This window comes from Carassius carassius, chromosome 3, assembly GCF_963082965.1.
Source record: "Carassius carassius chromosome 3, fCarCar2.1, whole genome shotgun sequence".
In the NCBI taxonomy this organism is placed as follows: domain Eukaryota; kingdom Metazoa; phylum Chordata; class Actinopteri; order Cypriniformes; family Cyprinidae; genus Carassius; species Carassius carassius.
The window spans coordinates 9,733,795-9,756,680 of NC_081757.1; the positions used below are offsets into that span (position 1 = coordinate 9,733,795).

General features: G+C 37.9%; 3 protein-coding genes across 3 annotated transcripts; 2 read left to right on the top strand and 1 right to left on the bottom strand.

Moving 5' to 3' along the window:
- The first annotated feature begins 144 nt into the window (after window positions 1-144).
- On the top strand, window positions 145-4,395 carry rab39bb (RAB39B, member RAS oncogene family b). The gene is made up of 2 exons (XM_059527956.1): window positions 145-360; window positions 3,438-4,395. The coding sequence occupies exons 1-2, from the start codon at window positions 146-148 to the stop codon at window positions 3,862-3,864; spliced, it is 642 nt and encodes a 213-aa protein (XP_059383939.1). The 5' UTR covers window position 145; the 3' UTR covers window positions 3,865-4,395.
- Window positions 4,396-6,242: 1,847 nt separating this feature from the next.
- On the bottom strand, window positions 6,243-9,574 carry vbp1 (von Hippel-Lindau binding protein 1). Its single transcript, XM_059527968.1, has 6 exons — window positions 9,419-9,574; window positions 9,009-9,133; window positions 7,820-7,886; window positions 7,531-7,629; window positions 7,015-7,153; window positions 6,243-6,346 (listed from the first exon to the last, which is right to left on the bottom strand). The coding sequence occupies exons 1-6, from the start codon at window positions 9,497-9,499 to the stop codon at window positions 6,270-6,272; spliced, it is 588 nt and encodes a 195-aa protein (XP_059383951.1). The 5' UTR covers window positions 9,500-9,574; the 3' UTR covers window positions 6,243-6,269.
- Window positions 9,575-12,797: 3,223 nt separating this feature from the next.
- Window positions 12,798-17,402, top strand: syt4 (synaptotagmin IV). Its single transcript, XM_059527982.1, has 4 exons — window positions 12,798-13,107; window positions 13,781-14,643; window positions 15,573-15,693; window positions 16,342-17,402. The coding sequence occupies exons 1-4, from the start codon at window positions 13,074-13,076 to the stop codon at window positions 16,650-16,652; spliced, it is 1,329 nt and encodes a 442-aa protein (XP_059383965.1). The 5' UTR covers window positions 12,798-13,073; the 3' UTR covers window positions 16,653-17,402.
- The last annotated feature ends 5,484 nt before the right edge of the window (window positions 17,403-22,886 follow it).

The following is a 22,886-nucleotide window of genomic DNA, read 5'->3' on the forward strand; positions in this document are numbered from 1 at the left end:
TTTTCTCCTTTTAGCAAACTTGTAAAGCAGGTTTACATAAAAATGCATCTTTCTCTTTTCTGTTCTGTCCTGACAATCATCACGCATGTTTTGGCAACATATAATTCACTTCTCTTCTTTTTGCTTTGACAGACCTGAAATAAACATGGAGGCAATTTGGCTTTACCAATTTCGACTGATTGTTATTGGGGACTCCACTGTTGGAAAATCATGTTTAATTAGGCGATTCACAGAAGGCCGTTTCGCACAAGTGTCGGACCCAACAGTCGGGGTAGATTTTTTCTCCCGCCTGGTGGAGATTGAACCTGGGAAACGCATTAAACTGCAGATTTGGGACACTGCAGGCCAGGAACGCTTCAGGTATTGTAAATCTTTATCTTGGATTATGTTACATTATACACCGTTCTCATTATTCTGCATCACTGTAAATAGCCTGACTGTCCAATCATTTATTGATTGTTCATAGGATGACTACATTTCATATAAAGTTGTTTAGGAGGTTAACTTCATAAAATTAAAATCCTATAGACCCCAAATTCCATAAAGATGTACATCTATATAAATAATATAACTGTTTTTAACTATTGCGCATTGTCAAATAGTTGCTTACACATCAAGAGAAACCTCCACCTTATTAAGTTAAAGCATCAAGCTTATCTGATCAGGAGCCCCTATCATCCACCTGATTGGTGTTTCTATATCCGTGCTTATGTATTTCTCCCAGACTTGATGACAGGCTGATTCACACACCGCTGATTCTTTTTTTTATATATTCACCCTAGGTGAATCAGATACTGTCTATATAATCAATGCAGCTCAAGGTCTCTTTACTAACAAAAGTTTTTTCGCAGAACTCATAAAGGAAATATAAATATAGGCAAATCACTGCCTTCTACAGTGTCACAAATGTTCGACTTAAAGTGATGTCAGTAAATCCAGATGCCCCTCGGCACCATTCACAGCTCAGTGCATTCCCAGCAGTACTCCTAAACAAGCTCAGACCTTTTTTTTTTTTTTTTACAGTCTCACTCTGATGCCTTTAAAAAAAGTTCCATCTACCTTGTTTTCATCTCTGCCCTCTGTTGCATGTTTACATTTCCTGTTGTCTCCACTCCTGTCACTTTCCTTAGATTCATTTCTAGTTTTACAGGACATATTCTGTTGTACATCCACACTCCACTTCTTATAAACACGTAGTTTGAGCATCTTACTTACTCTTGATTTGTGGTGATTTTAACATCCATGTTTGCTGTTCATTTGATCAGTTGGCCACTGATTTTAAATGACTCCTGACATCTTTTGATTTATTCCAATTAGTGGATTGACCCACACATCTTATTGTACACACTTTGGACCTTTTTATTTCTCATAGGTTCTCTGTCTCCCTTACTGAAATATCTGAGACTGCCATCTCAGATCACTTCCCCATTATTATTGAATTTCCTGTTTCACCATGTTTATCGTTGTATTCTCACCTCCTCAACAGCTGAAGAGTTTACTGCTGCTTTTATGGAGTCTAAACTTTGTGCCCTCAGTGAATCTCTCTCCTGCATGCCATGCTTCTTTCATCTTTTAATTCCACCTGTTCCGGAATCTTGGACTCTATTGTCTCTTATAAGCACATATCTACTAAGCTAAGAGCAGATCCCTGGATAAATGATGCCACCCGTGCCCTTAGGCAGTGCTGTAGACAGGTAGAGCAGAGATGGAAGAGGGACAAATTACATGTGTTTTTGGAAGTATTAAGGGGCTGTCTTTCTGATTATCAGAGGGCTGTGAAGGAGGCAAAGTCAAAATATGTGTCTAATATTATCACCAATAGTTGGCATTGTCCCAGGGTGATTAACACAATTAATTATATTGTGAACATACCTGTCCTCTGATTGATGCCTCAGTCTCCACTTTTTTTTTTATTAATAAAGTGAAGTCTGTCAGTCAACTCAGGAGTAAGAGCTCTGGAACTGATTTAGCTGTCTCTGCAGCACATTCTGTGGTGTTTGAACAGTTTGAACTGGTCTCACTGTCATTCCTTAATAAAGTAGTGCAACAAATGAAAATTACAAATTGCCCCTTGGACTTTGTTCCAACCAAACTGCTAAAAGAGTTTTTTTTACCACTGTAGGGCCTTTTCTGTTGGTTTTCATTAATATATGTCTTAGCTCAGGATCTGGATCCCTCTTTCAAACATGCTGTGATTAGGCCTCTTCTTAAAAAAACAAATCTGGATCCATCAGTCTTGTCTAATTTCAGACCAGTTTCCTACCTGCACTTTCTTTCAAAAGTGTTAGAAAAAGTTGTTTTTTAGAAAATAACTATATTTTTGAGAAATTCCGGTCTGGATTCAGATCGCAACATAGAACTGAGTCTGCACTGTTAAAGGTGCACAACCATTGCATGGTTTGTTGATGTCAAGAGCCCTGTTATTCTAGTGCTACTTGATCTTTGATACAGTTGACCATGAAGTCCTTCTGTCTCACCTTAATCACTTTGTTGGCATTAGAAACTTTTCTGTAGTGATCGGGGACTCGTCCTCCTCCACCACTTCTCTCTTGCGGGGTGCCACAAGGCTCTATTCTCAGGCCCATTTTATTTTCACTTTACATGCTGCTTCTAAACAAATTGACAGCATGGTCATTCAGTTACGTCTTTTGGCCAAGGTCAAACCATTTTTGAATCGCTCTTACCTTGAGAAAGCTATTCATACTTTTATCAGTTCAAGATTAGATTATCGTAATGCGCTTTATGCTGGTGTTTCACAGTCATCCCTCAGGCACCTTCAACTGGTGCAGAATGCTGCAGCCCAATTTTTATAAACACACACAAACATGAGCACAAACCCTAATTCTTTATTCGCTCCACTGGCTTCCAGTGTCTTTTAGAGTTGATTTTAAAATGTTATTGTTTGTTTTTAAAGCTCTCAATGGTCTTGCCCCACCTTATGTAACTGAGATGCTGGCTTTTCGTCAGCCAAACAGGGCTCTTTGGTCAACAAATCACCTTTTACTGGAAGTCCCACGGTCACAGTACAAACACTGGGGTGACTTGGCTTTTTCTGTAGCTGGGCCAAGACTCCGGAATAAGCTTCCTGCTGATATGTGCACCATTACTGACCTGGGCCTTTTTAAAGCTAATCTTAAACCTTATTTATTTAGACTGGTGTTTAATATGTAGCAATTGTTGTGAAAATTCCAAATAATCAGTTGTTTTACCGAAAGCTGGAGTCATTACAATCTGATTTAAAAATTAAGAATAATATGTATACATTTTCATGGATGAATCATTTCAGACCAGATCATTATCATGCATTTAGAAAATACATTTCATGCCTACATTAATTCTACTTGTTTACATTTAAATTTGAATTGCAATTCTGCATCCTGTATACTACCTCAATTCAAATTCAGGAACATCGTTTCATTTTGTTATGATTTCTTCAGGTCTATTACCAGAGCATACTACCGTAACTCTGTGGGAGGTTTGCTGCTCTTTGACATAACCAACCGTCGCTCCTTCCAGAACGTTCACGAGTGGCTAGAAGAGGCACGCAGCCATGTGCAGCCCCACAGCATTGTCTTCCTGCTGGTCGGCCACAAATGTGATCTGGAACCACAGCGTCAGGTGAGCCGGCAAGAGGCAGAGAAGCTAGCAGCTGCATACGGCATGCGCTACGTGGAGACTTCAGCACGTGATGCCATAAACGTGGAGAGGGCTTTTACAGAGCTAACACGGGATATATTCGAGCTGGTGAAGAGTGGGGAGATTACCATCCAGGAAGGTTGGGAGGGAGTGAAGAGCGGGTTTGTACCGAACGTGGTGCATTCGTCAGAAGAAGTGACAAAGGGTGACCGCCGGTGTTTCTGCTGAGTCAGTAATCGCCACACTGGTACTTATGAAACATTTGGGCCCTGGTGGACAAAAAAACCCCACTTCCTCCAATCACAGGGTCAGTCTTCAACTCCCTGATTAAGATTATCACCCCTTTCCTGCCTGCTGAATGTCTAAATGAGTCCCACCATGCCATATTGCTTCACTTTTCTATATTACTTTACTCATTTATCTAATCCCACAATCTTGTAAATGGACAAATTGAACTGTTAAGAATAAAAGGCTATTGCAGAACTCCTGCTGAAAGGCTGATCAGAACAATATCTGCACTTTAACTATAACATCTCTCATTCATTCTGTTGAGCCACGAAAGTTAGACTTCCCAAATGAAGATGCTCTTGCTATGGACATCGCAGTATCGAGAACAAGCTTGTTCCAGGTATCTTCTATTTGTTGTATCATGGGGCAGATAACTGACTAAAACAAGTTTTACTTGCTGACTTAAATGATGAATGCTGAGATATGCATTTCTGTTGACTCAAAGATCTCAGACTTGAAACATTTGACTGCATTTGAAGGTGTCAAGTGTCTGATTATTTTAGTAAAGACAAACAGAAAGGAGATATACTGCAATATACTACATGAAGAATACGAAGACTGGAAAAACACAATCTGTAACGATTCCCATATGAAAAAACAAAACAAAATTCCATTATAATTGAAATGGTGCGAGATAAACGTCACCTGAAATGATAATCCATCATATCACCCAAGAGGGTAATTTTATGATCTAATGCTGAGATTCATAAGAGACTACTAAAAGTAGATCCATGAGACCCAGATGGATTAATAAACATGCATTATTTTACAAATATTAACATTTCACTTATCACACATTACCACTAGAGGCCTCTGGTGCTCACCAGAATTACAAAGAAACCTTAATCAGTTGTACTTAAGTACATCTTTTACACCTTTTATCCCAAAGAGTGTTTCTGATGTCACCGCTTGTGATTGTACAGTACTATCTAATGTGAAAAAGCAAGCTCTTCCTATAGGTTTTCTAATCGCCCAGTGAGGGCCATTGACCTTGTACACATTCAAACATCTGTATCTATAGAGATTGCATCACCACGTATTCAACCCTTACTTTATTCATCTATAACATCTTTACTTTTTTATATGACTTGCTCTTCACTTTTACTCTCACCCCTACAAAATATTTCCATAGCCACTTTCTCGAATCTGATATGTCGGTCGATACGGTCCATAACAGTGCACAAATGTCTGAGTAGTTAATCTGTCACATTATTAGATAACATGAAGCCATTTCAAAACATAGCTGAGACGGGGTCAAACGAGAGGAGTTTGGATTGGTTTGACCACTTGCTCGCTCTATAAGCTTTTTGTGGCTTATGTGGATTTGCAAGGACTGGCTGTACAAACACTGCTGTTTCAGTGAATTTAAGACACCCTGTACCTCTTCATCAAGGTAACTTGAAATGTACTACGGATTAAAATAAAATGCAAAAAATGTTCTGGTTGTATATTATAACTTCATTAACATTTCACCCGTGACCTGTAGGAATTGAGAGACCATTGAACAGTTCAATGATGATATTATCATTACAGCTGGTGTACTGCTCCAAAAGCGTGTAATTAAAAGGCAGTAGAATATCAAGACAAAATTTTTAGTTTCAGTACTGCATAAGTGATTGTCAAAGATTGAAAGAAATGGACAGATTTGCAGGCACATATTTAATTAGTTGGATTCAGCAAAGCTTAGTCATCCCGATCACTGCCAAAACTTTAATCAGATGAGGAATTATAAAAAGCTACTGTAAGCAGATTAAAAACACAGACCATCTCATCGATTTTGTGCCTTTGTCCCAAATCGCTTCATTATTAGTTCCTTGTTCAGTGTTTAATGGATTCAATGTGACAAATGAGTACAGATGAAGGACAAGAGATGAAAAAACAGACATCAGTGGAGAAGGAAGGAGGCTGATAAATGAAACCGAATGTCCCCTGATATTCTGCATGCTGCATTTTGACAAAGATCTCACCAAGATTTGGCAAGAAAAAATCTACAAAAAGAAATTTGAAGTCCATAGAAGTTTAAACCGTTTCGCTTTAACAGAACAGAAATGTCAGAATTTTACCAGAAAACAAATGAGAGGAAAAAGAGCAGAGGAAGACAAATGTGTAGACCCTTGAGAGAGAGAGGCCCCCTATTAAACAGCTAATAATTCATCATTAAAAAAAGAAAAGAAAACTACCATTATTACTTGTTTGTTTTTTTTCACCTCTTTACTTCAAAAAATACTTTAAAAAGTAATAAATCAATAGATAACAGTTGGTGTCGGTGCAAACAGATACATGGCGGTGAATGTTCTGATGGGTAAGTATTTTGGGTGGGGTGGGACCAAACTAGGCTTCCTCTATTAGGACCGCTCAGCAGATTTGAGTAGGTTGTCTTTGCTCCTTCTCTTGACATCCCAATTGTAAACACGTGCCATATCTGGGAGAGTAGCGGTTAAGGGGGATCTGAAAAAGTTTGGCAAGTATTTCCTTACACTGCCACTTGAAAGAACATGTTAAACTTAGATGACACGAGAATCTTCAACAAAACTTTCACTAACGGATTCTAGCAGATGGTGAGAACAGGTGGCACTTATGGTCTGTATCGGATTTAGCCAAGGAGTTCTTCCTTGAAAGAAACCTACAGATGTCTTCGTTTCCAATCACATTATAGCTATGACTATTACTTCTTTTCCACCAAATTAGAGCAGTGCATAACTCCATCTCTCTCACAGCTGGCCTCATTGCTAACTCTAAACAAGATTTATAATTACATATTTGATAACAAGCAACAAAAGGAAGTGTCTCAGTGCTCTCCACCGCTCTACACCTCAAATACTGCATTTATATTTTTTTAATCAAATAAATGCAGCCTTACTGAGTATAAGACAATTTATTTAGAAAAAACATTAATACATCTTGCTTAAACCAAACTTTTGAATGGTAGTCTGTATATCTTCGCTATTGATCTGACATTTACATTTTCAACAAAGACAAATTTAAAATATTATAAGTAAAGAACTAATAAAATTCAATTAGCACATCATTATTGAAAAGAACTAATACAAACCTGAGTCTCTCTATTTATTTGCCATTTTTTAAGGATACTGACTTCAGTGGTTGTGAACTGATCTCTGAGGAAGTCCAGGTCCTCTTCCAGAGAGTCCAGATTCCGGGAAGCTGTGGCCAAGTTTTTCTCCAACAGTGCCTGGGCCTCATCAATATCATATTCCAACATGACATTAGCCTGGCACACAAACACAAAAAACATGGCTATAAGCTAGTTTGTCATACTAACAGTTAACAGACAGGCATGTGATACATTGCCAATCATGTTTCATCAGTTCATGAGGAGCTTAAGCTTAACCAAACCTCTTAAAACACAACTGAGCTGCACAATAGTCTAATAAGGAAAAGATATAGGGAGTATTTGAAAACTGAAAATGTCAAAACAGCAATATTCAAGTGCCACCCTATTTTTATTTACATAATATGATGTATTTCTATAACCAAGAGCAGCCTGGTTTTATCCATCTGTAAACTGGTATTTAAGAAATTAAATATTATCAATTGCTTAGTTCATGTTCACTATTAATACAATGACACACTGTAGTCAACACTTACCCCAAGCCACAAACACACTTTATCTGTGGGTGGGACAGAGGCTTTGCAATAGACGTTATCAGCCAACAGAAAATGTGTCTCCATGAGATCTGTAGTGTCCTGTGATTGGACATACATAATTAAGATCAGGAAAACAAACAATTAATATAGATGGGACAAAGTGTGATTGACAGAAAACTATTCATTTAAAAGCAAATGTTTAGGCATTAGAGAGTTGATCTTTGATTTGCTTCCCTCCAACCATTTGCATATATGGAGATATGGGAGCTAGATATTGTGATGGGCTCACCTTCTTTTTCTGCATGTGCCGTAAGATTTCTAACGTCTGTTTGATTTGTGGGATCTGGCTTTTCAATCTAACAAATACAACAAAAAATATCAGTGAAGTTTCATTAGCGATAATATTTCATGCTTGTACTCTGAGCAATTAAACAGATTTTTTAATGCAGTAATTAGGGGTGTAACGGTACGTGTATTCGTACCGGACTGTGTGTCAGTTCAGTTGCGTGACGGCTGCCTCACGTTTTCTGTGTCTTTACACACCAGAATCGAGCCTGAAGAGGCTCTGGCGCGCTGCTGCTACTGTAGGTGACATAGAGGGAGGCTGCCGAGGCGCCGACAGACTAGGATCTTGTCTTCACGACAACAATATCTATACTTCATGTTGAGCATAAATATAAAGCCTAGGCAAAATAGACTATGTTTGATAGGTGCAATATGCCAGTGTGTCACCGGCCTAAGGTTTTCAAAAGGCATCACGTGAGTGTGAACATCACTACAACTAGGAAAAAACGATTGTAATTCAAACGCAGCTCCCGTCGACATTTAAACAGACCTTTGCTCTTAATTCTGATCGGTCCAACGCAATAACGAAATCTGAGCAGGTCTAAAAACTGAAACTGTTGATGCTGGAAGAGTTATATATATATATATATATATTTTTAAATATGAGCAGGCCTACAAGCTGGGATTGGTAATGCTGCACTGTAATCATAGTTATTTATTTATATTTTTCATTATATTTTATTATATGATATTGGTTTGAGACTGAGAGTATTTTATTTAGTGGAGAACTTTGCAGCAGTATTTCTTTTTTTATTTTATATATATTTTATTAAAAAGTATTTAGAAAAAAAAAGTGTAAATAAATTGTAAAAAAAAGTTTATAGTAATAAACAACCTGCAGTTTAATGTTTGCATTTCTTTCCCTTACTGTACCGAAAATGAACCAAACCGTGACTTTAAAACTGAGGTACGTACCGAACCGTGACTTTTGCGTACCGTTATACCCCTAGCAGTAATAAATCAATGTTTATTTGTTCCTTATAACAAAAGAACAACAATAGTCTGCAATGATGCAAGGAAACTAGTAGCAAGGCAAACAGACATATTCTGCAAAAAAAGAACATCCTTTAGCACTGACACAGAATCTAATCATTGCTTATTACTCTACAGCGTAGAATAGATCAAAACCAAACCTGAGTTTCTTCTGAGCCAGATTGAGCTCCATATATTTATATTTCTGATACTGTTCATCCAGCTTCCTCAGCACGGCGTCTGCTGTGTCATTGCCCGGCTGCTTCATGAAGGCATCCACATCTTCCTACAGAAGCAGGAACAGTTCACATCTCATTAACAACATCTTATGGGATTCCTTGAATGAATTACATCCTATATAGTACTTAAATACTGATTAATCGTGTGTTATCTGTCACTCAAAGCCCACTGCACCTTCAAGACATGAGCAAGCAAAGCCTAAACCTCATAAGGAGAAGAGCAGGGCGCATTCTACTGAAGAAAGCCGTTAAACACCAACACGCCGCTTTCACGGGAAACTGTGGACAGCACGGACATGAAAATTAACTATTTTTCATATACTCCCACTGACCACAAATATTGCTTCGGGGATTCCGAGGTGTTTTTTCTTATTTGCAGCTCCTGCATTACCACCCTCTATGGTCGTCGCCATTTTGGAGAGAATCACGGCACTTCCTCTTCACTCACGCGCCCGTTGTTCTTACGCACGCGCGAGCTCTGCCTGCATAATAAAAGTAACGGCATCTGTTTCTAACGGTGAGCCACTGATGTATTAATTTGTTCATTATCTCATTAAATGTGTAAAAAAATGTATTTAAGTTTTAAATTCAGTACCTTAGTCATGGTGAACTTGTGTTTTGTAGCCTTCGCCACTTAACAAATCAACCAGCAGATGTCACTGTCGCCTAAACGACCCACAGACAGAGCACGAGGCGCTGGCCGTGACGTGGAGTGTTGGTGACGAGCCAGAAGTGTAATCTCATACATTCATTTATGCAAACATTCCTTTGAAGATACAGAACATTTGTAATTTGTCTCAGTCTTTTTGTAAAGCAGTGCAGGACTGGATGGTAGAGAGGGGTGTGGTTGCTGATAGTTTAACTCTCACCTTACAAGTAGCCTAATGTGCGGTTTTACGATTTGATTAATAATATTATATTATTAACAAAATACTTTATACATAAATGTAGATATTTTTAATCTCCTCATTTGTTTATAATATTTAGAAATTGTCTAAAATACTTCTCAGATGCCCTTATAATAAAATGAAAAATCAAAAGGCATTAAAACGGGTTTGTTTGTTTCTTGTTGTAATTACATTTTCTTTATATTATTATTATTTTGTTATATTATTTAAAGTATGGTTTTTTTATGTTATGTATTTTGTGTGGAGTCAATATGGTTCTATTGTGTTGAGCCTTCCACAAAAGATTCTTCCTTGTAAATGCTATTTTGTATTTAATAAAAAGTATGATCTCATACATTTAGGGTGACATTAAAAAAATAGATGAATACAATGGTTATTAATCTTCAATTCAATTTTAAATTATATTGAGTCAGGTCTCTGTTCTGCATACTAAAATGATGCAATACAACACCACCAGTGTTCAATGTTTCGATCCTTAAGTACGGGGGGGTGGCCTAGTGGTTAGAGAGTTTGACCCCTAACCCTAGGGTTGTGGGTTCAAGACTCGGGCCGGCAAAAACAGGACTGAGGTGCCCTTGAGCAAGGCACCGAACACCCAACTGCTCCCCGGGTGCCGCAGCATAAATGGCTGCCCACTGCTCTGGGTGTGTGTTCACGGTTTGTGTGTGTTCACTTCTGTGTGTGTGTGTGTGTGCACTTTGGATGGGTTAAATGCAGAGCATGAATTCTGAGTATGGGTCACCATACTTGGCTGAATGTCACTTCACTTTCACTTTTTTTAACAGACCTTCACTGCATGCATGTGTGAGTTTGGGTTTGAAGGACATCGGTAAATGTTTTCTGAACACTGTTTGTTCTTGAACACAAAATATTTTTATTGATAAATTTCTGTAACTCTCACCACAACAAAACTGAATAAATACAACGCTAAAATGGAGTAGATGTGTATGATATGTACCTTAGTCAGCGTACACGCCATATATAATTCTTTGCTAATTCGGTTTTTGGTTGATGTGGTTTTTTGTGGTTGTTGTTGTTGTTTTTTTACTTGCTTTTGATTGCTAATGCAACAATGAAAATACAAAAATTAAATTAAACAAAATCCTCATAACTAACAACTCTGTAAAGCATATGCTGTGACAATAATAACAGACTGTACATTTGTCCCTCACAGCTTTGTTTTCTTGCACAAACATGAATGTGTACTCTGTCCCTGACTAGAGTCTATGGTAGTCTTGCTAATCAAAAGGATACTGATTGAGTCAGAGTGAGCTATGAGCAATGCCATTGAGCTTAGCATGTAACCTCAGGTTGCTTCGGGCAGACTGCCCTTGTGTACTCACTTCTGGATAAAAAGGTTTAGCTGAAATGACTATAAATTCTGTACCTAGAAAGAGTGTGCTAGACCAACCTGCTTGCCTGAAATATAGCTTGGCTGCTAATACAGCTGATAAGGTGACTCAGGAAATGAATGCATGCTGATGATGATTTGTGGTTGTTGCTGTAATCAGTGTCCAGTTAGAAATACAAGATGGAGTTCATCTGGCTTCATTTAAACCAGAGGTTTTCAACCTTTTTGACCCCAAAGCCACCAATTGTCTATTCAGAGCTTCTTCATATAGGCTAAGATATTTTATTTTTATACATTTTCTGTTATGATGAAAAAGATTTTTAAATAAAAAGCATTGGGGATGAGATACATTTCTTAATAAAATTATGTTAGTTTACACGTTGTATCACAGCTGAGTAAGATTATTTTAATATAATTTTACAATTTTAACATCTTATAGTCTCAGCATGCCTTTTAGATGAATACAAATGGTTCACTGGATTGTAATCATCAGAGAACCACTGTAAGTGATATACAGCACCTTTGTCAAATGGACCCCATTCTCCTCCTTACATTTTAGATATGTTACTCCACTCTCATATGTTTGCTATGAAGGGGAATTTACTACAATGGCAAAAGCTGTTTTGAATCACTTTTATGCTTTTCTGAGGTCAAAAAGTCTCATGTATGGGCTCTGGAATATTTCCTTGGGGGCAAAAAAGTTGAGAACCATTTTATCTTCATAATACACTTTATTTTAATGTTGTTTTTAAATCCTTTTTCTAACTAAACATTGTATGGCAGTGGGGCTATATAGCGACTTTAATAGGCATTGAACCACTGAAGAACCAAATACATTTTGTGTCTTTGTGTAGAGTCCCTTCTGCATATTATTAAGTAAAACTTCAAAGTGATGAAGAAAGAGTGTGACAGATTTTCATTGATGAGAACACTGAACACTGAACAGATGTTAAATAAGGACAGGAACATTGTTACCAATGACAAACTTATTAAAGAGTTAAATAAGGGCCTAAAAGACACCAGATCATATGCATCGCTGCCAAAACAACAAAAAACAAACAAGTCCACTATTAGTTTTATATGTCCAACCAGATAAGTTAAGGTCATATTAATGATATTTATTAAGGCAGACTACTTTATTACCCACATTATTATGATCAAATGTCACTTCCAGGAAACATAAAAGAGATTAGTTCATGTGTTTACTCAATTCAAACAGAGTGATGGGCCTGTGCAAATGAAATTAAGTGTCATCAGCTCAGTCCTACCCGTTAACAGTACCACAACAAAGACCGCTTCAGATACGTTTGAAAACAAACATAATATGCCATAAACCCTGGGCAATCACAATGATTAACAGGCCTGTGTTTGGTATCAGTGCGCAGGGCAGTGGTTTCAGGCGTCGTGTTCGTCAGAACTGCGTCAGAAGCGATGAACTTACTGGAGGGGCGTCGCTTGTAAGGCAGACTCATAGCGCAGCGAGTATCAGCACTGGGCGGGTGTGAGGAAACCTCTGGGAAAGAGGGAAATCTAGCTTATTCTGTTTATTTTGGAACGACAATAAACAGACGTTAATTTTTAATCTACTACAAGCATTAAATTATTCATTCTCGTGTCTCTAGTCTCCGCCTGAAGCGAACGGGCGAGTTTAACGCGCGTGAAGAATCGTGAGCGGCAGCGCGAGCTGGAAGCATCTTTTCAGGACCTTGGACAGAGCGCGCGCATACAATGGCACCAGTGACGACGGAAGAAGCACATTTCGGTGAGTAAATTGTTGTTATTTATCATTTTCGGAGAACATATGGTATTTGTGCATGGTTAAAGAACTGCTTTTCCCTGATGCGCGAGGATAGGCATAAATATTCTATTAGTAGCTTATGAGATCACTGGTAAAGATGCATAACCGCGTAGAGATGTTTGTCAGAAGCCTTCGGTGATAACATTTTGGTCACATAAGAGTACGTGATTTGTTTTCTGAGAGAAAGACAAAAGGCTGACAGAGCGTCTTAGTTGATCCACTGGAGAGGTGCTGGACCCACCACGAAAACGGAAATTTCCAGATACACAGACACTACAAGCACTACCACATGGTTGACGCTTGTCAGGCTTTTGTAGCTTAATCTAAATGAGAAGTTCTTTGTAAATGTAAATAGTAATCTCTGCCATTATTTAACAGACTGTGATCTCCTGAGATCTTGTTCGCTGAGGAAAAAGTGGCATTATTTTTCTTTGCATGGTTTTACTTGGCTTTAACCTTTAACGTCAACACATGACAGTGTTTGTGTTGCCTCAGATGCAAAACAATTTATATTATCTCTGTACTTTCCCCTATTGAAGGTGTTTTAATATATCATGGCAACAGTAAGTCTACATACATTTATTAAATAAATAAATTATTGGTGTTTTTTCCCCTCAATTTCCTGTTTTATTCATAGCGGAGGTTCCTGTGAGCGTGGCAGTGGTGAGTGTGTTTGGCCTGGTCTTCAGCGTCTCCATCTTTGCATGGATTTGCTGTCAGCGCAAAGCCAACAAGGCTAGTAATAAGACCCCACCCTATAAGTTTGTTCACATGCTGAAGGGAGTTGACATCTATCCTGAGAGCCTGAATGGAAAGAATAAGTTTGGAGGAGAAAAGACACCAGAAGCTCATGGAAAACAGACCCTCAGTCCCAGTGATGGGCGGTCAGACCTCCATCTGGACCTGGAGAAACGAGATCTTAACGGAAACTTCCCTTCCAAGTCACCAACCCTCCAACTCAAGGTGCGTAGCTCCCCAGACTTGGACATCCCGTCTCTGCAAGCAGGCTCTGGGTCAGGTGGTAACCAGGAGACTGGTACTCCAGAAAGCGTTCTGTCCAGTCAGACACCGACACCAGCTGTGGAGAAATCTCAGGACAAAGAGGGTGGCCTGGGGACACTCTACTTTTCGGTTGAGTACAACTTTGAGAAGAAGGCTTTCATGGTTCACATCAAGGAGGCACACAGATTGTCTCCCACGGATGAACAGTCATTGACCTCTGACCCATATATCAAGCTGACCTTGCTGCCTGAGAAGAAGCACAAGGTGAAGACACGTGTTTTGAGGAAGACTCTGGACCCAGCCTTCGACGAGACCTTCAGCTTCTATGGAATCCCATATGCAAGGGTTTCCCAGCTGGCTTTGCACTTCATGGTGCTGAGTTTTGACCGCTTTTCACGTGACGAAGTGATCGGAGAGACCCTTGTTCCTCTGGCTGACATCGACCTATCCGAGGGGCGCGTCCTCATGAGCCGAGACATCATTAAAAGGAATGTCAGGGTAAGAATAGCTTTAATTATAATTCTTTTGATTAAATTTTCACATATATACAGAAATATGCATGTCTTTAAATAAAAAAAAACTATTTTATAATAACAATGTATTATATATAGAGACAGTCAAAGAGCGTCAGTATTTGGTCTTGCTTACTGCGGACAGTCAGTGACACACCCAAGTCTGGATAGAGAAACAATTAATGGTGTCTTTTTGTCCACTCGGTCAATAAATAATCTTTGCCATCCATCTTAAGGCCCACAGGTTGTAAATTTTTAATTGACCCACTAATGAGCCACACATGACTCAGTGTTCATGCCTTTAAATACTGACTGCATGTATTAAATGAACTAACCTGTTAACAAATAGTCTACACCAATTTTCTTGTCACATATAATGCACTCCTAAATGCATTAAAGGCTTTGTTGAGGACTGAAAGGCCACATGCCTTATTAAAATAATAGTGAACAGGGCAGAAGTCATAATCTTTGACAGAATCTTGTTTTGGCAACACAATTTCACTGTTATGTGCATAAGAATTCACTCCATTTGAGATGAAAGGAAAGCTATTATCTTTTATTGGTGACTGTGGATGCATATAGTTAAATACACATAATTATGCCTCATCGGTTGAGAAACATTCCAAGTCATCGCCGTGGCAGCAGCAGAACCCTGCTGATGTGTTGCCAAGGCAACATGCTGCTGTGTTCACACATAATTGGAGTCATACATTGGTGTTGTGCCAAGGCAATGATTCACAGTTAGTTGCCTGTAACCTTAACGCACGTAGAAGTTGTCTTCTCAAACCTGCCTAGCGTTAGCTGCTCAGATGTAAAATCATAAAAAGAAGTTGTTTTGGGGTTGTGATGCTGATTGTGTCCAAACCTTGCAAGAACATATAAATAAATGTCTCGGTTCTTTATCTTTATCTGTAGAGGAGTGCTGGTCGAGGAGAGCTACTTCTATCCCTGTGTTATCAGTCGACCACCAGTACTCTGACTGTAGTGGTACTGAAAGCCCGCCACCTGCCCAAGACTGACTCCAGTGGACCCTCAGGTGAGGTTAAAGCACGGGTCAGATAGAAGCTGTCATTAGCTGAAGCACCATGGTTAATATATAAATATAGAGAGAGAGAGAAGGGGGAGAGTGAGACTCATTTGGCAAGACATTTCAAGATCTGCATGTTTTTTGAAGAAACAATACTTACTAAGGAAATCTAAAATAATAATAATAATAATAACTACATTTTGATTGTATGTTTTTATTACAATCATTTTAATTAAGTAAGTTTTGATATATCAATAATATTATAAATATTAATTTCATTATTCATAATAATGATAATGATAATATATACATTTAAATAATAATAGGTGATCCTGCGGTTTATCCTTCTTAGAATGTTTTTTAAAATAGCTTAGTTTAATAGATCAAGTAAAACTAAATGAGAAATTTTGCCTTGCCAGCTAGATTAAATAATAAATAAAATATTTTTTATATATATTTCGTTTTAGTTTACATTTATTTCATTTCAAGTAACGTTTTTTTTTCTATGGTTTCAGTCAACTATAATAACCATGATCAACACTTCTTAAGCTGTATCGTCTGTTATCTCCCAGTGCACAATGTATCATTTCTGTGCATCGCCTGAAGAATTGATTTCTGTCTCACTCTGTTTATTTCTCTTCCTGCTGTCTTTTTTAGACCCTTACGTGAAGGTGAACCTGTTCCAGGGGAAGAAGCGAGTGTGTAAGAAGAAGACGCATGTGAAAAAGTGCGCCCCCAATCCCGTCTTCAACGAACTCTTCGTTTTCGACCTGCCCTCGGAAGACAGCCTGCGAGACACCAGCGTGGAGCTCCTCCTGCTGGACTCCGACAGAACGTCCCGTACACCTGTCATCGGCCGACTCCTCCTGGGAACCTCCTCCCCCGGCACTGCTGGTGAGCACTGGCGCGAGATCTGCGACCACCCGCGCCGACAGATCGCTAAGTGGCACGCGCTGTCCGAAGACTAGCTCTGTTGGTTGCATTGCCAACAGATGCCTAGGAACTGTCACTGGAAATTCATGGTTGAGTGGGCAGGATTTGAACTGTGGACTTGTTGCGAGTAATGTCCTTTGTCAATCAACTGATCTCAGTCATATCATTGGGGTGGGGCTTCTTCTTAAAGGGGGAGGCGGCAGCTGAACCCGACCAATTAATGATTCCAAAGACTGTCTCAGATGCCCGATGCGCTTTTTCTTCATGCTTCATTCGAAACCTGATCGATCACCACATTGTACAGTACGGAATGTCATGTTGCTATTGCTGTTCTTCTCTACTCACTGTCAATAATACTCCATTATGCGATAAAAATTAAAGAAAATCCTGGTAATGTGATGATGTAAATTAACTGAATGACCTGTTAATTTTTTAAGAGATGCTTTTATCTTTTGTTTATTCAGATGTTAAAATTCATTTATTCTCTTCCTTTTATACTTGATTTCTCAACTTTGGTTTGTTTTTGTGTTTTCTGCTTGACGTTTTTGTAAGTTAACATGGTGTGGAAGCAGCCTAAATTAGGCACAAACTAGCAGAGACTGATGTATTACTGCAGGACGACTGCACGAACTGAACAGGACCGCATGCAGTGTGTGTGTGATTGTGTGTGTACATTATTGTGTATGTGTGTGTGTATGTTAGTTCATTTCCAGTGGAGTGTGAGACAGAATGTGGAAGTGATGTATATGTGTATTACTATAAAACATCCAGTTCTGAGAAAGAAATACAGTGTGTCTCCTATGTCATATAGTTCATCTAAATTGATTCCATCTGATGGAGCAATATTCATTTTAATACTATTTACTGTGATGAGCAGGAAGTCTGAGTCAGTGGTTTACATCACATTCAAATCAATATTAGTGATAAGCATTAGAGAGAAAGATACAGATTAAGTAAAATACCTAATGTCCAAAACATTTTCTCAGGAAACAATTTGACATAAAAAACAAAAATTATAATAATACTTTTATTCAGCAAGAATGCATTACACTTATCAAAAGTAGCATTAAAGACATTTATAATGTTACACAACATTTATATTTCAAATAAATGTTGTTCTTTTGAACTTTCTAAACATCAAAGTATCCTATAAAAAGTTTTATATTGCTATTAAGCAGCACAATCATTGATAATAAGAAGAAATGTTTCTTAAGCACCAAATCGGCATCAGAAGGATTGCATCACAGGAATAAATTACATTTATTTATATATAAATATATATAAACGATTACTTTAAATTGAAATATTATTTATTTATTATAACGTCTTGGCATCAGGAAGAACTCTATCCTCACAGAACCTGTGGGTGGGTTACCAAGGCTTGGAATATCAAGAAGAGCCTGAATGTTCTGTTTCTATTGGATCGGTGGCAAAATGAGCTAAAGCTCTATTCTTAGCCATCAACGTCAGTCCACTGAGCACAACACTGATGTGTCAGTGCTCCAGGTTTATAAAAGCAGGTTCACATACCCTTGTGAGAGAGTGACAAAAAAGCTAAGAGTCAGTCACTCAAAAATGACAAACATACACTCAAATAAAGATGCAAAGAGGCAGTTGTGTTTATCGAATTCAGGTCAAATTTCTCTACAAGACGCATTCAATGTATTGAAGATTGACAATTAAAAAGAAGATTGGAAAGCAAAAGAAATGTACTGATATAAACACACGGACGTTTGTATGAATGTGACAGTTCAAGAAAATGTCATGCTGAGGCTAGAAGAGAAACGTTACAAATTAGAGGACAGGCAGAGAGGGGGAAATCATAAAGTGACAGGAATTGTGAAAAAAGTGTGTGTTGTGCATGCAAATCTATAAGATGACTAAGGTTCTGACGTAAGTTAATATACAATTATGAGTCAGCTGTTGTCTCTCCAGTTATACATCAGAGAAAAGATCAGCATAAAGAGCGCTGGGCAATGGTCAAACCACACACACACACACACACACAAACGCCGATCCATCAGACAGATGTGCCTTCACACCTGTCAGCACACAAAATGGAGAGAATAATGTCAAAATAGAGCTCGGACTCTATCATCAGTTTCTCCAAACCTGAGAAACTGATCCTCTCAGTCAAGATCTGCTATGTTTTCTACTGCAGACATAGAAAGCTATTATCTAAGGCACCAACTAAATCTAAATAAAACACAGGAATCATCTGAATTGCTGTATAGGCAGACAGTTTGTAATTGGCACATTTTGCTAAGCTAACAATGTTATACTTTAGGCATAAAAGTACAAACATACACAAGAATTAGGTAAATGAAAAATATAAGTTTGAATGCAACATGCAATTTATTTAAAGGGACTTAAGACAGAAAGACTTAATCGGATTGTAACTTTCCTCTAAATATTTTAAGGAAGCAACATATTCTTTATATTTAATTAATATCTATTTTTTTAAATCCTTAATATATATAATTAATGAGTCTGTTTGAATTTAAAGAGGTACAAATAAAACTGAATTAAACTTTAAAGAAATTCAATATTGTTAATCAGTAATGTTTGCCAAGACTTTGAACGTTAGGTTGTTTTAAAAAGTGTAAAATGCTTTAAAAGCTTTGTATGTTTAAAAGTGTGAACCCTAGTGAAAAGTAAATACACTGAGATGTATTTGAAATACATATATGTTATGGTATACAGTATATACTACAAATACATTTACATATTTATGTACTTAATAACATTACCCTGCAATTGTACTTTTAGTATACTAAACTGGAATAACTGAAGACTGCTAAATTAATTAATTTTGTGCTTCAAGCAATTTAATTGTACAGAAGTAGAGCTGAGGTCCGAACTAAAGATACACTTAAGTATATTTAATTGTTCTAAAGTGGAACCATTGCAAGTGTACTACAGGTACACTTTAAATATCTTGCTTTAGAAGACTGATATTATTCAAAGATCATTCAATCCTCACTAATAATGACATTAAAACACATTGTAGGCTGAATATTAAAAGTGTGCATTGTACAATAAACAAATACTGCAAATACCGCAAATACATTTTTAATAATAATCGATTAATTCGTTAAATGTTATGTGAAACAAAGCTAGTATCTGAAAAGACCATCCACGTCCACATTAGAAAGCACCTCCTGCAGTCAGACACACCCCGTCCAGTCCAGCTCTGCGGGAGCTCCAAGATCCAGCTGTGAATCAGACTGTGTGTGTGTTTGCGCGCTGGGATCTTTTATAGTTCTCAAATGTAATGGACATGCATTTTAAATGCGGCAGTATATCATGAAATGACAAACGAAGGATTGCTGTCTCCCTGCTGAGAAACAGAGCGAGTGAATGAAGCAAGTCTAAACTGCTACATCTTTGGCAATACAAAATGCTGTCATTTGTCTTGTCAATAAACCTTAAGTGAAACTTGGAAGTGCGGAACTTAAATTTGAGAGAGAACATGAAAGAAATAGATAAAAGGATACAAAGTGCAAGTAGAATAGGATGGTTTTCTGACTGGAGAACAGTTGGAACTGAAATGGTCATAAACCGATAGAAAGAAGAAAGGTGGAAATGAAAGAGAGGGAGCGAGATAAAGGCAAAGGGAAAGGATTAGAAAGAGATGAAGAAAATGAGAGAACACTGAGTCTGTGCATTTGATGGAGGATCCTGATGAAATATTAGGGTGATGTGAGATGTACAAGAGAGACATGTGAGGTCGGCTCTGACTTCTTGGCATTCAGAGCAGCCAGTGACTGTCTCGACAAAGAAATAAATTATTAAATGGATGAAAATAAGATTAAACCACAGAATAGAAATGGACCACTGCGATATGGGCCTAAGGCCACACACACACACACACACACACACACACAGCAGTTCCTTGAGGTATTGAATAAAACTCACTGATGACACATTTGTTGGTCGTGTTGCATCCGCGCACAAAATCTACAAGTTTTGGATCTTCTATTTTTGTCTCATCAGGCTTGACACCCAAACACCTCCACACACAACACAGAGACTCTCATTCACAAGCGAGTTTCCCCAGACACTGTCATCACAAGCTCAGGAGATTCATTTGAGTAGGACGTAAAATGCTAATTAAGGCACTGCGTCATCCATTCAGATCTATTATTACCTAAAATGAAAAAGGAAAACTGCTCTCAGATCAGCAGAAATGTAACTATGAGTGTGAGAGATCACCTGGTCTGAACCAGAGAGCAGAGAGAGACACAAGAGCTGGGGCTGGTTTAGTGAGAGATGCAGAGGTGTATTTGTATTATCTTTATTATACAGAGCTGGGTAGTAACTGATTATATGTATTCTGGATTATGAGAGAGTATTCACAATATAGAATAACCATGTTTATGTTTTAATTTAATTCTAATTTTACAGTTTTATGACTGAATAATTATAAGCTTTTCAGCAGCTCATGTACTTTAGTTTACCCCAGTTTGTGGGTAAATGAAGAAAATGTCCTACCAAATAAAACCTGAAAAAGAAAAAAAAAACATTGCTATCTTACTGTGTTTTACCAGCTGAATCCAAAACAGATTTTAATGTACTGGCTAAATAATTAATTTGTTAAAAAAAATTAAAAACAAAAACAGAACAAGAACAAGAACAAGAAATCCTCTATAGTGTACAAGTATAAAAATTTTCTGTAACACTTTACACCAAGTGCATAATTATAAGGCATGTTGATATTCTGATGATATTTTTTTTCAAACACTTACAGTTGTCGTATTCCTCTTGTTAAGCCACTTCTGAATCACAGACAACATCAGAGGTGTCTTACCTGGGCTAAGGAGAAGAAGAACTGGACTGTTGTCCAGTGGTCCAAAGTCCTCTTTTCAGATGAGAACAGGTTTTGTGTTTAATTTGGAAACCAAGGTCCTAGAGTCTGGAGGAAGAGTGGAGAAGCTCATAGCCCAAGTTGCTTGAAGTCCAGTGTTAAGTTTCCACAGTCTGTGATGATTTGGGGTGCAATGTCATCGGCTGGTGTTTGTCCATTGTGTTTTTTGAAACCAAAGTCACTGCACCCGTTTACCAAGAAATCTTGGAGCACTTCATGCTTCCTTCTGCTGACCAGCTTTTTGAAGATGCTGATTTCATTTTCCAGCAGGATTTGGCACCTGGCCACACTGCCAAAAGCACTAAACGTTGGTTAAATGACCATGGTGTTGGTGTGCTTGACTGGCCAACAAACTCACCAGACCTGAACCCCATCGAGAATCTTTGGGGGTATTATCAAGAGGAAAATGAGAAACAAGAGACAAAAAATGCAGATGAGCAGAAGGCCACTGTCAAAGAAACCTGGGCTTCCATACCACCTCAGCAGTGCCACAAACTGATCACCTCCATGCGACGTTGAACTGAGGCAGTAATTAAATCAAAAGCCTCTACCAAGTATTGAATACATGTACAGTAAATGAACATACTTTCTAGAAGGCCAACAATTCACAAAAAAATGTTTTTATTGGTCTTATGAAGTATTCTAATTTGTCTAGATAGTGAATTGGTGGGTTTTTGTTAAATGTGAGCCAAAATAATCACAATTAAAAGAACCAAAGACCTAAACTACTTCAGTCTGTGTGCATTGAATTTATTTAATACACAAGTTTCACAATTTGAATTGAATTACTGAAATAAATGAACTTTTCCACAACATTCTAATTTTTTGAGAAGCACCTGTACTCTGTTGGAGTTAAAAGAATTTAAACCTTTTTTGACCACCAAGGGTGCCTCATTAAAGAAGGATTTGATAGTAAATAAAGTCACATTTGGCTGTACGGATCCAACAAGTGAAGTTTATCGAGGCAAAAGTCATAGTTAATGTTTTTTTATTAGCAAGAACTGGACCTTAAAATAAACTGTAATCACATTTTCTATAACAGCCTTATATTTTCCAGGAAAATGAGTTTCTAGGAAGTTGAACTGCTTTTAAAATGTTTGAAATGGGTTGACTGAAAGAAGACACAGTCAAAGAGACAAATTAGATGAATGGAGAAAAAAAACATAAATGAAAAGTCAAGGAAACTGATTTGCTATTTTTTGGTCTGAATGTCGTTAATTAAAGGTGAATGTGTCCAGATGATGGGCCACTGGATGAGCTCTATGCTGACTCATACCGCTGGGACTACATGACCTTCAACGGCCATGACAATTAAACAACCACAGAAGCCTTTTAAGGGCTCTCATTCTTCTCTTAACACACACACACAAATAAATATATAAATTCCACCTTTAATTAGAGA

Bases quoted from the DNA above. Each gene is read 5' to 3' on its own strand.
- rab39bb (XM_059527956.1), top strand. From the start codon at position 146: ATGGAGGCAATTTGGCTTTACCAATTTCGACTGATTGTTATTGGGGAC. The intron at 361-3,437 runs GTATTGTAAATC...TGATTTCTTCAG, and splicing joins GCAGGCCAGGAACGCTTCAG to GTCTATTACCAGAGCATACT.
- vbp1 (XM_059527968.1), bottom strand. From the start codon at position 9,499: ATGGCGACGACCATAGAGGGTGGTAATGCAGGAGCTGCAAATAAGAAA. The intron at 7,887-9,008 runs GTTTGGTTTTGA...TGTATTTGTTAG, and splicing joins CTGGCTCAGAAGAAACTCAG to ATTGAAAAGCCAGATCCCAC. The intron at 6,347-7,014 runs GTATCCTTAAAA...CTACTCTCCCAG, and splicing joins GTTCACAACCACTGAAGTCA to ATATGGCACGTGTTTACAAT.
- syt4 (XM_059527982.1), top strand. From the start codon at position 13,074: ATGGCACCAGTGACGACGGAAGAAGCACATTTCG. The intron at 13,108-13,780 runs GTGAGTAAATTG...TTTTATTCATAG, and splicing joins GACGGAAGAAGCACATTTCG to CGGAGGTTCCTGTGAGCGTG. The intron at 14,644-15,572 runs GTAAGAATAGCT...CTTTATCTGTAG, and splicing joins TCATTAAAAGGAATGTCAGG to AGGAGTGCTGGTCGAGGAGA.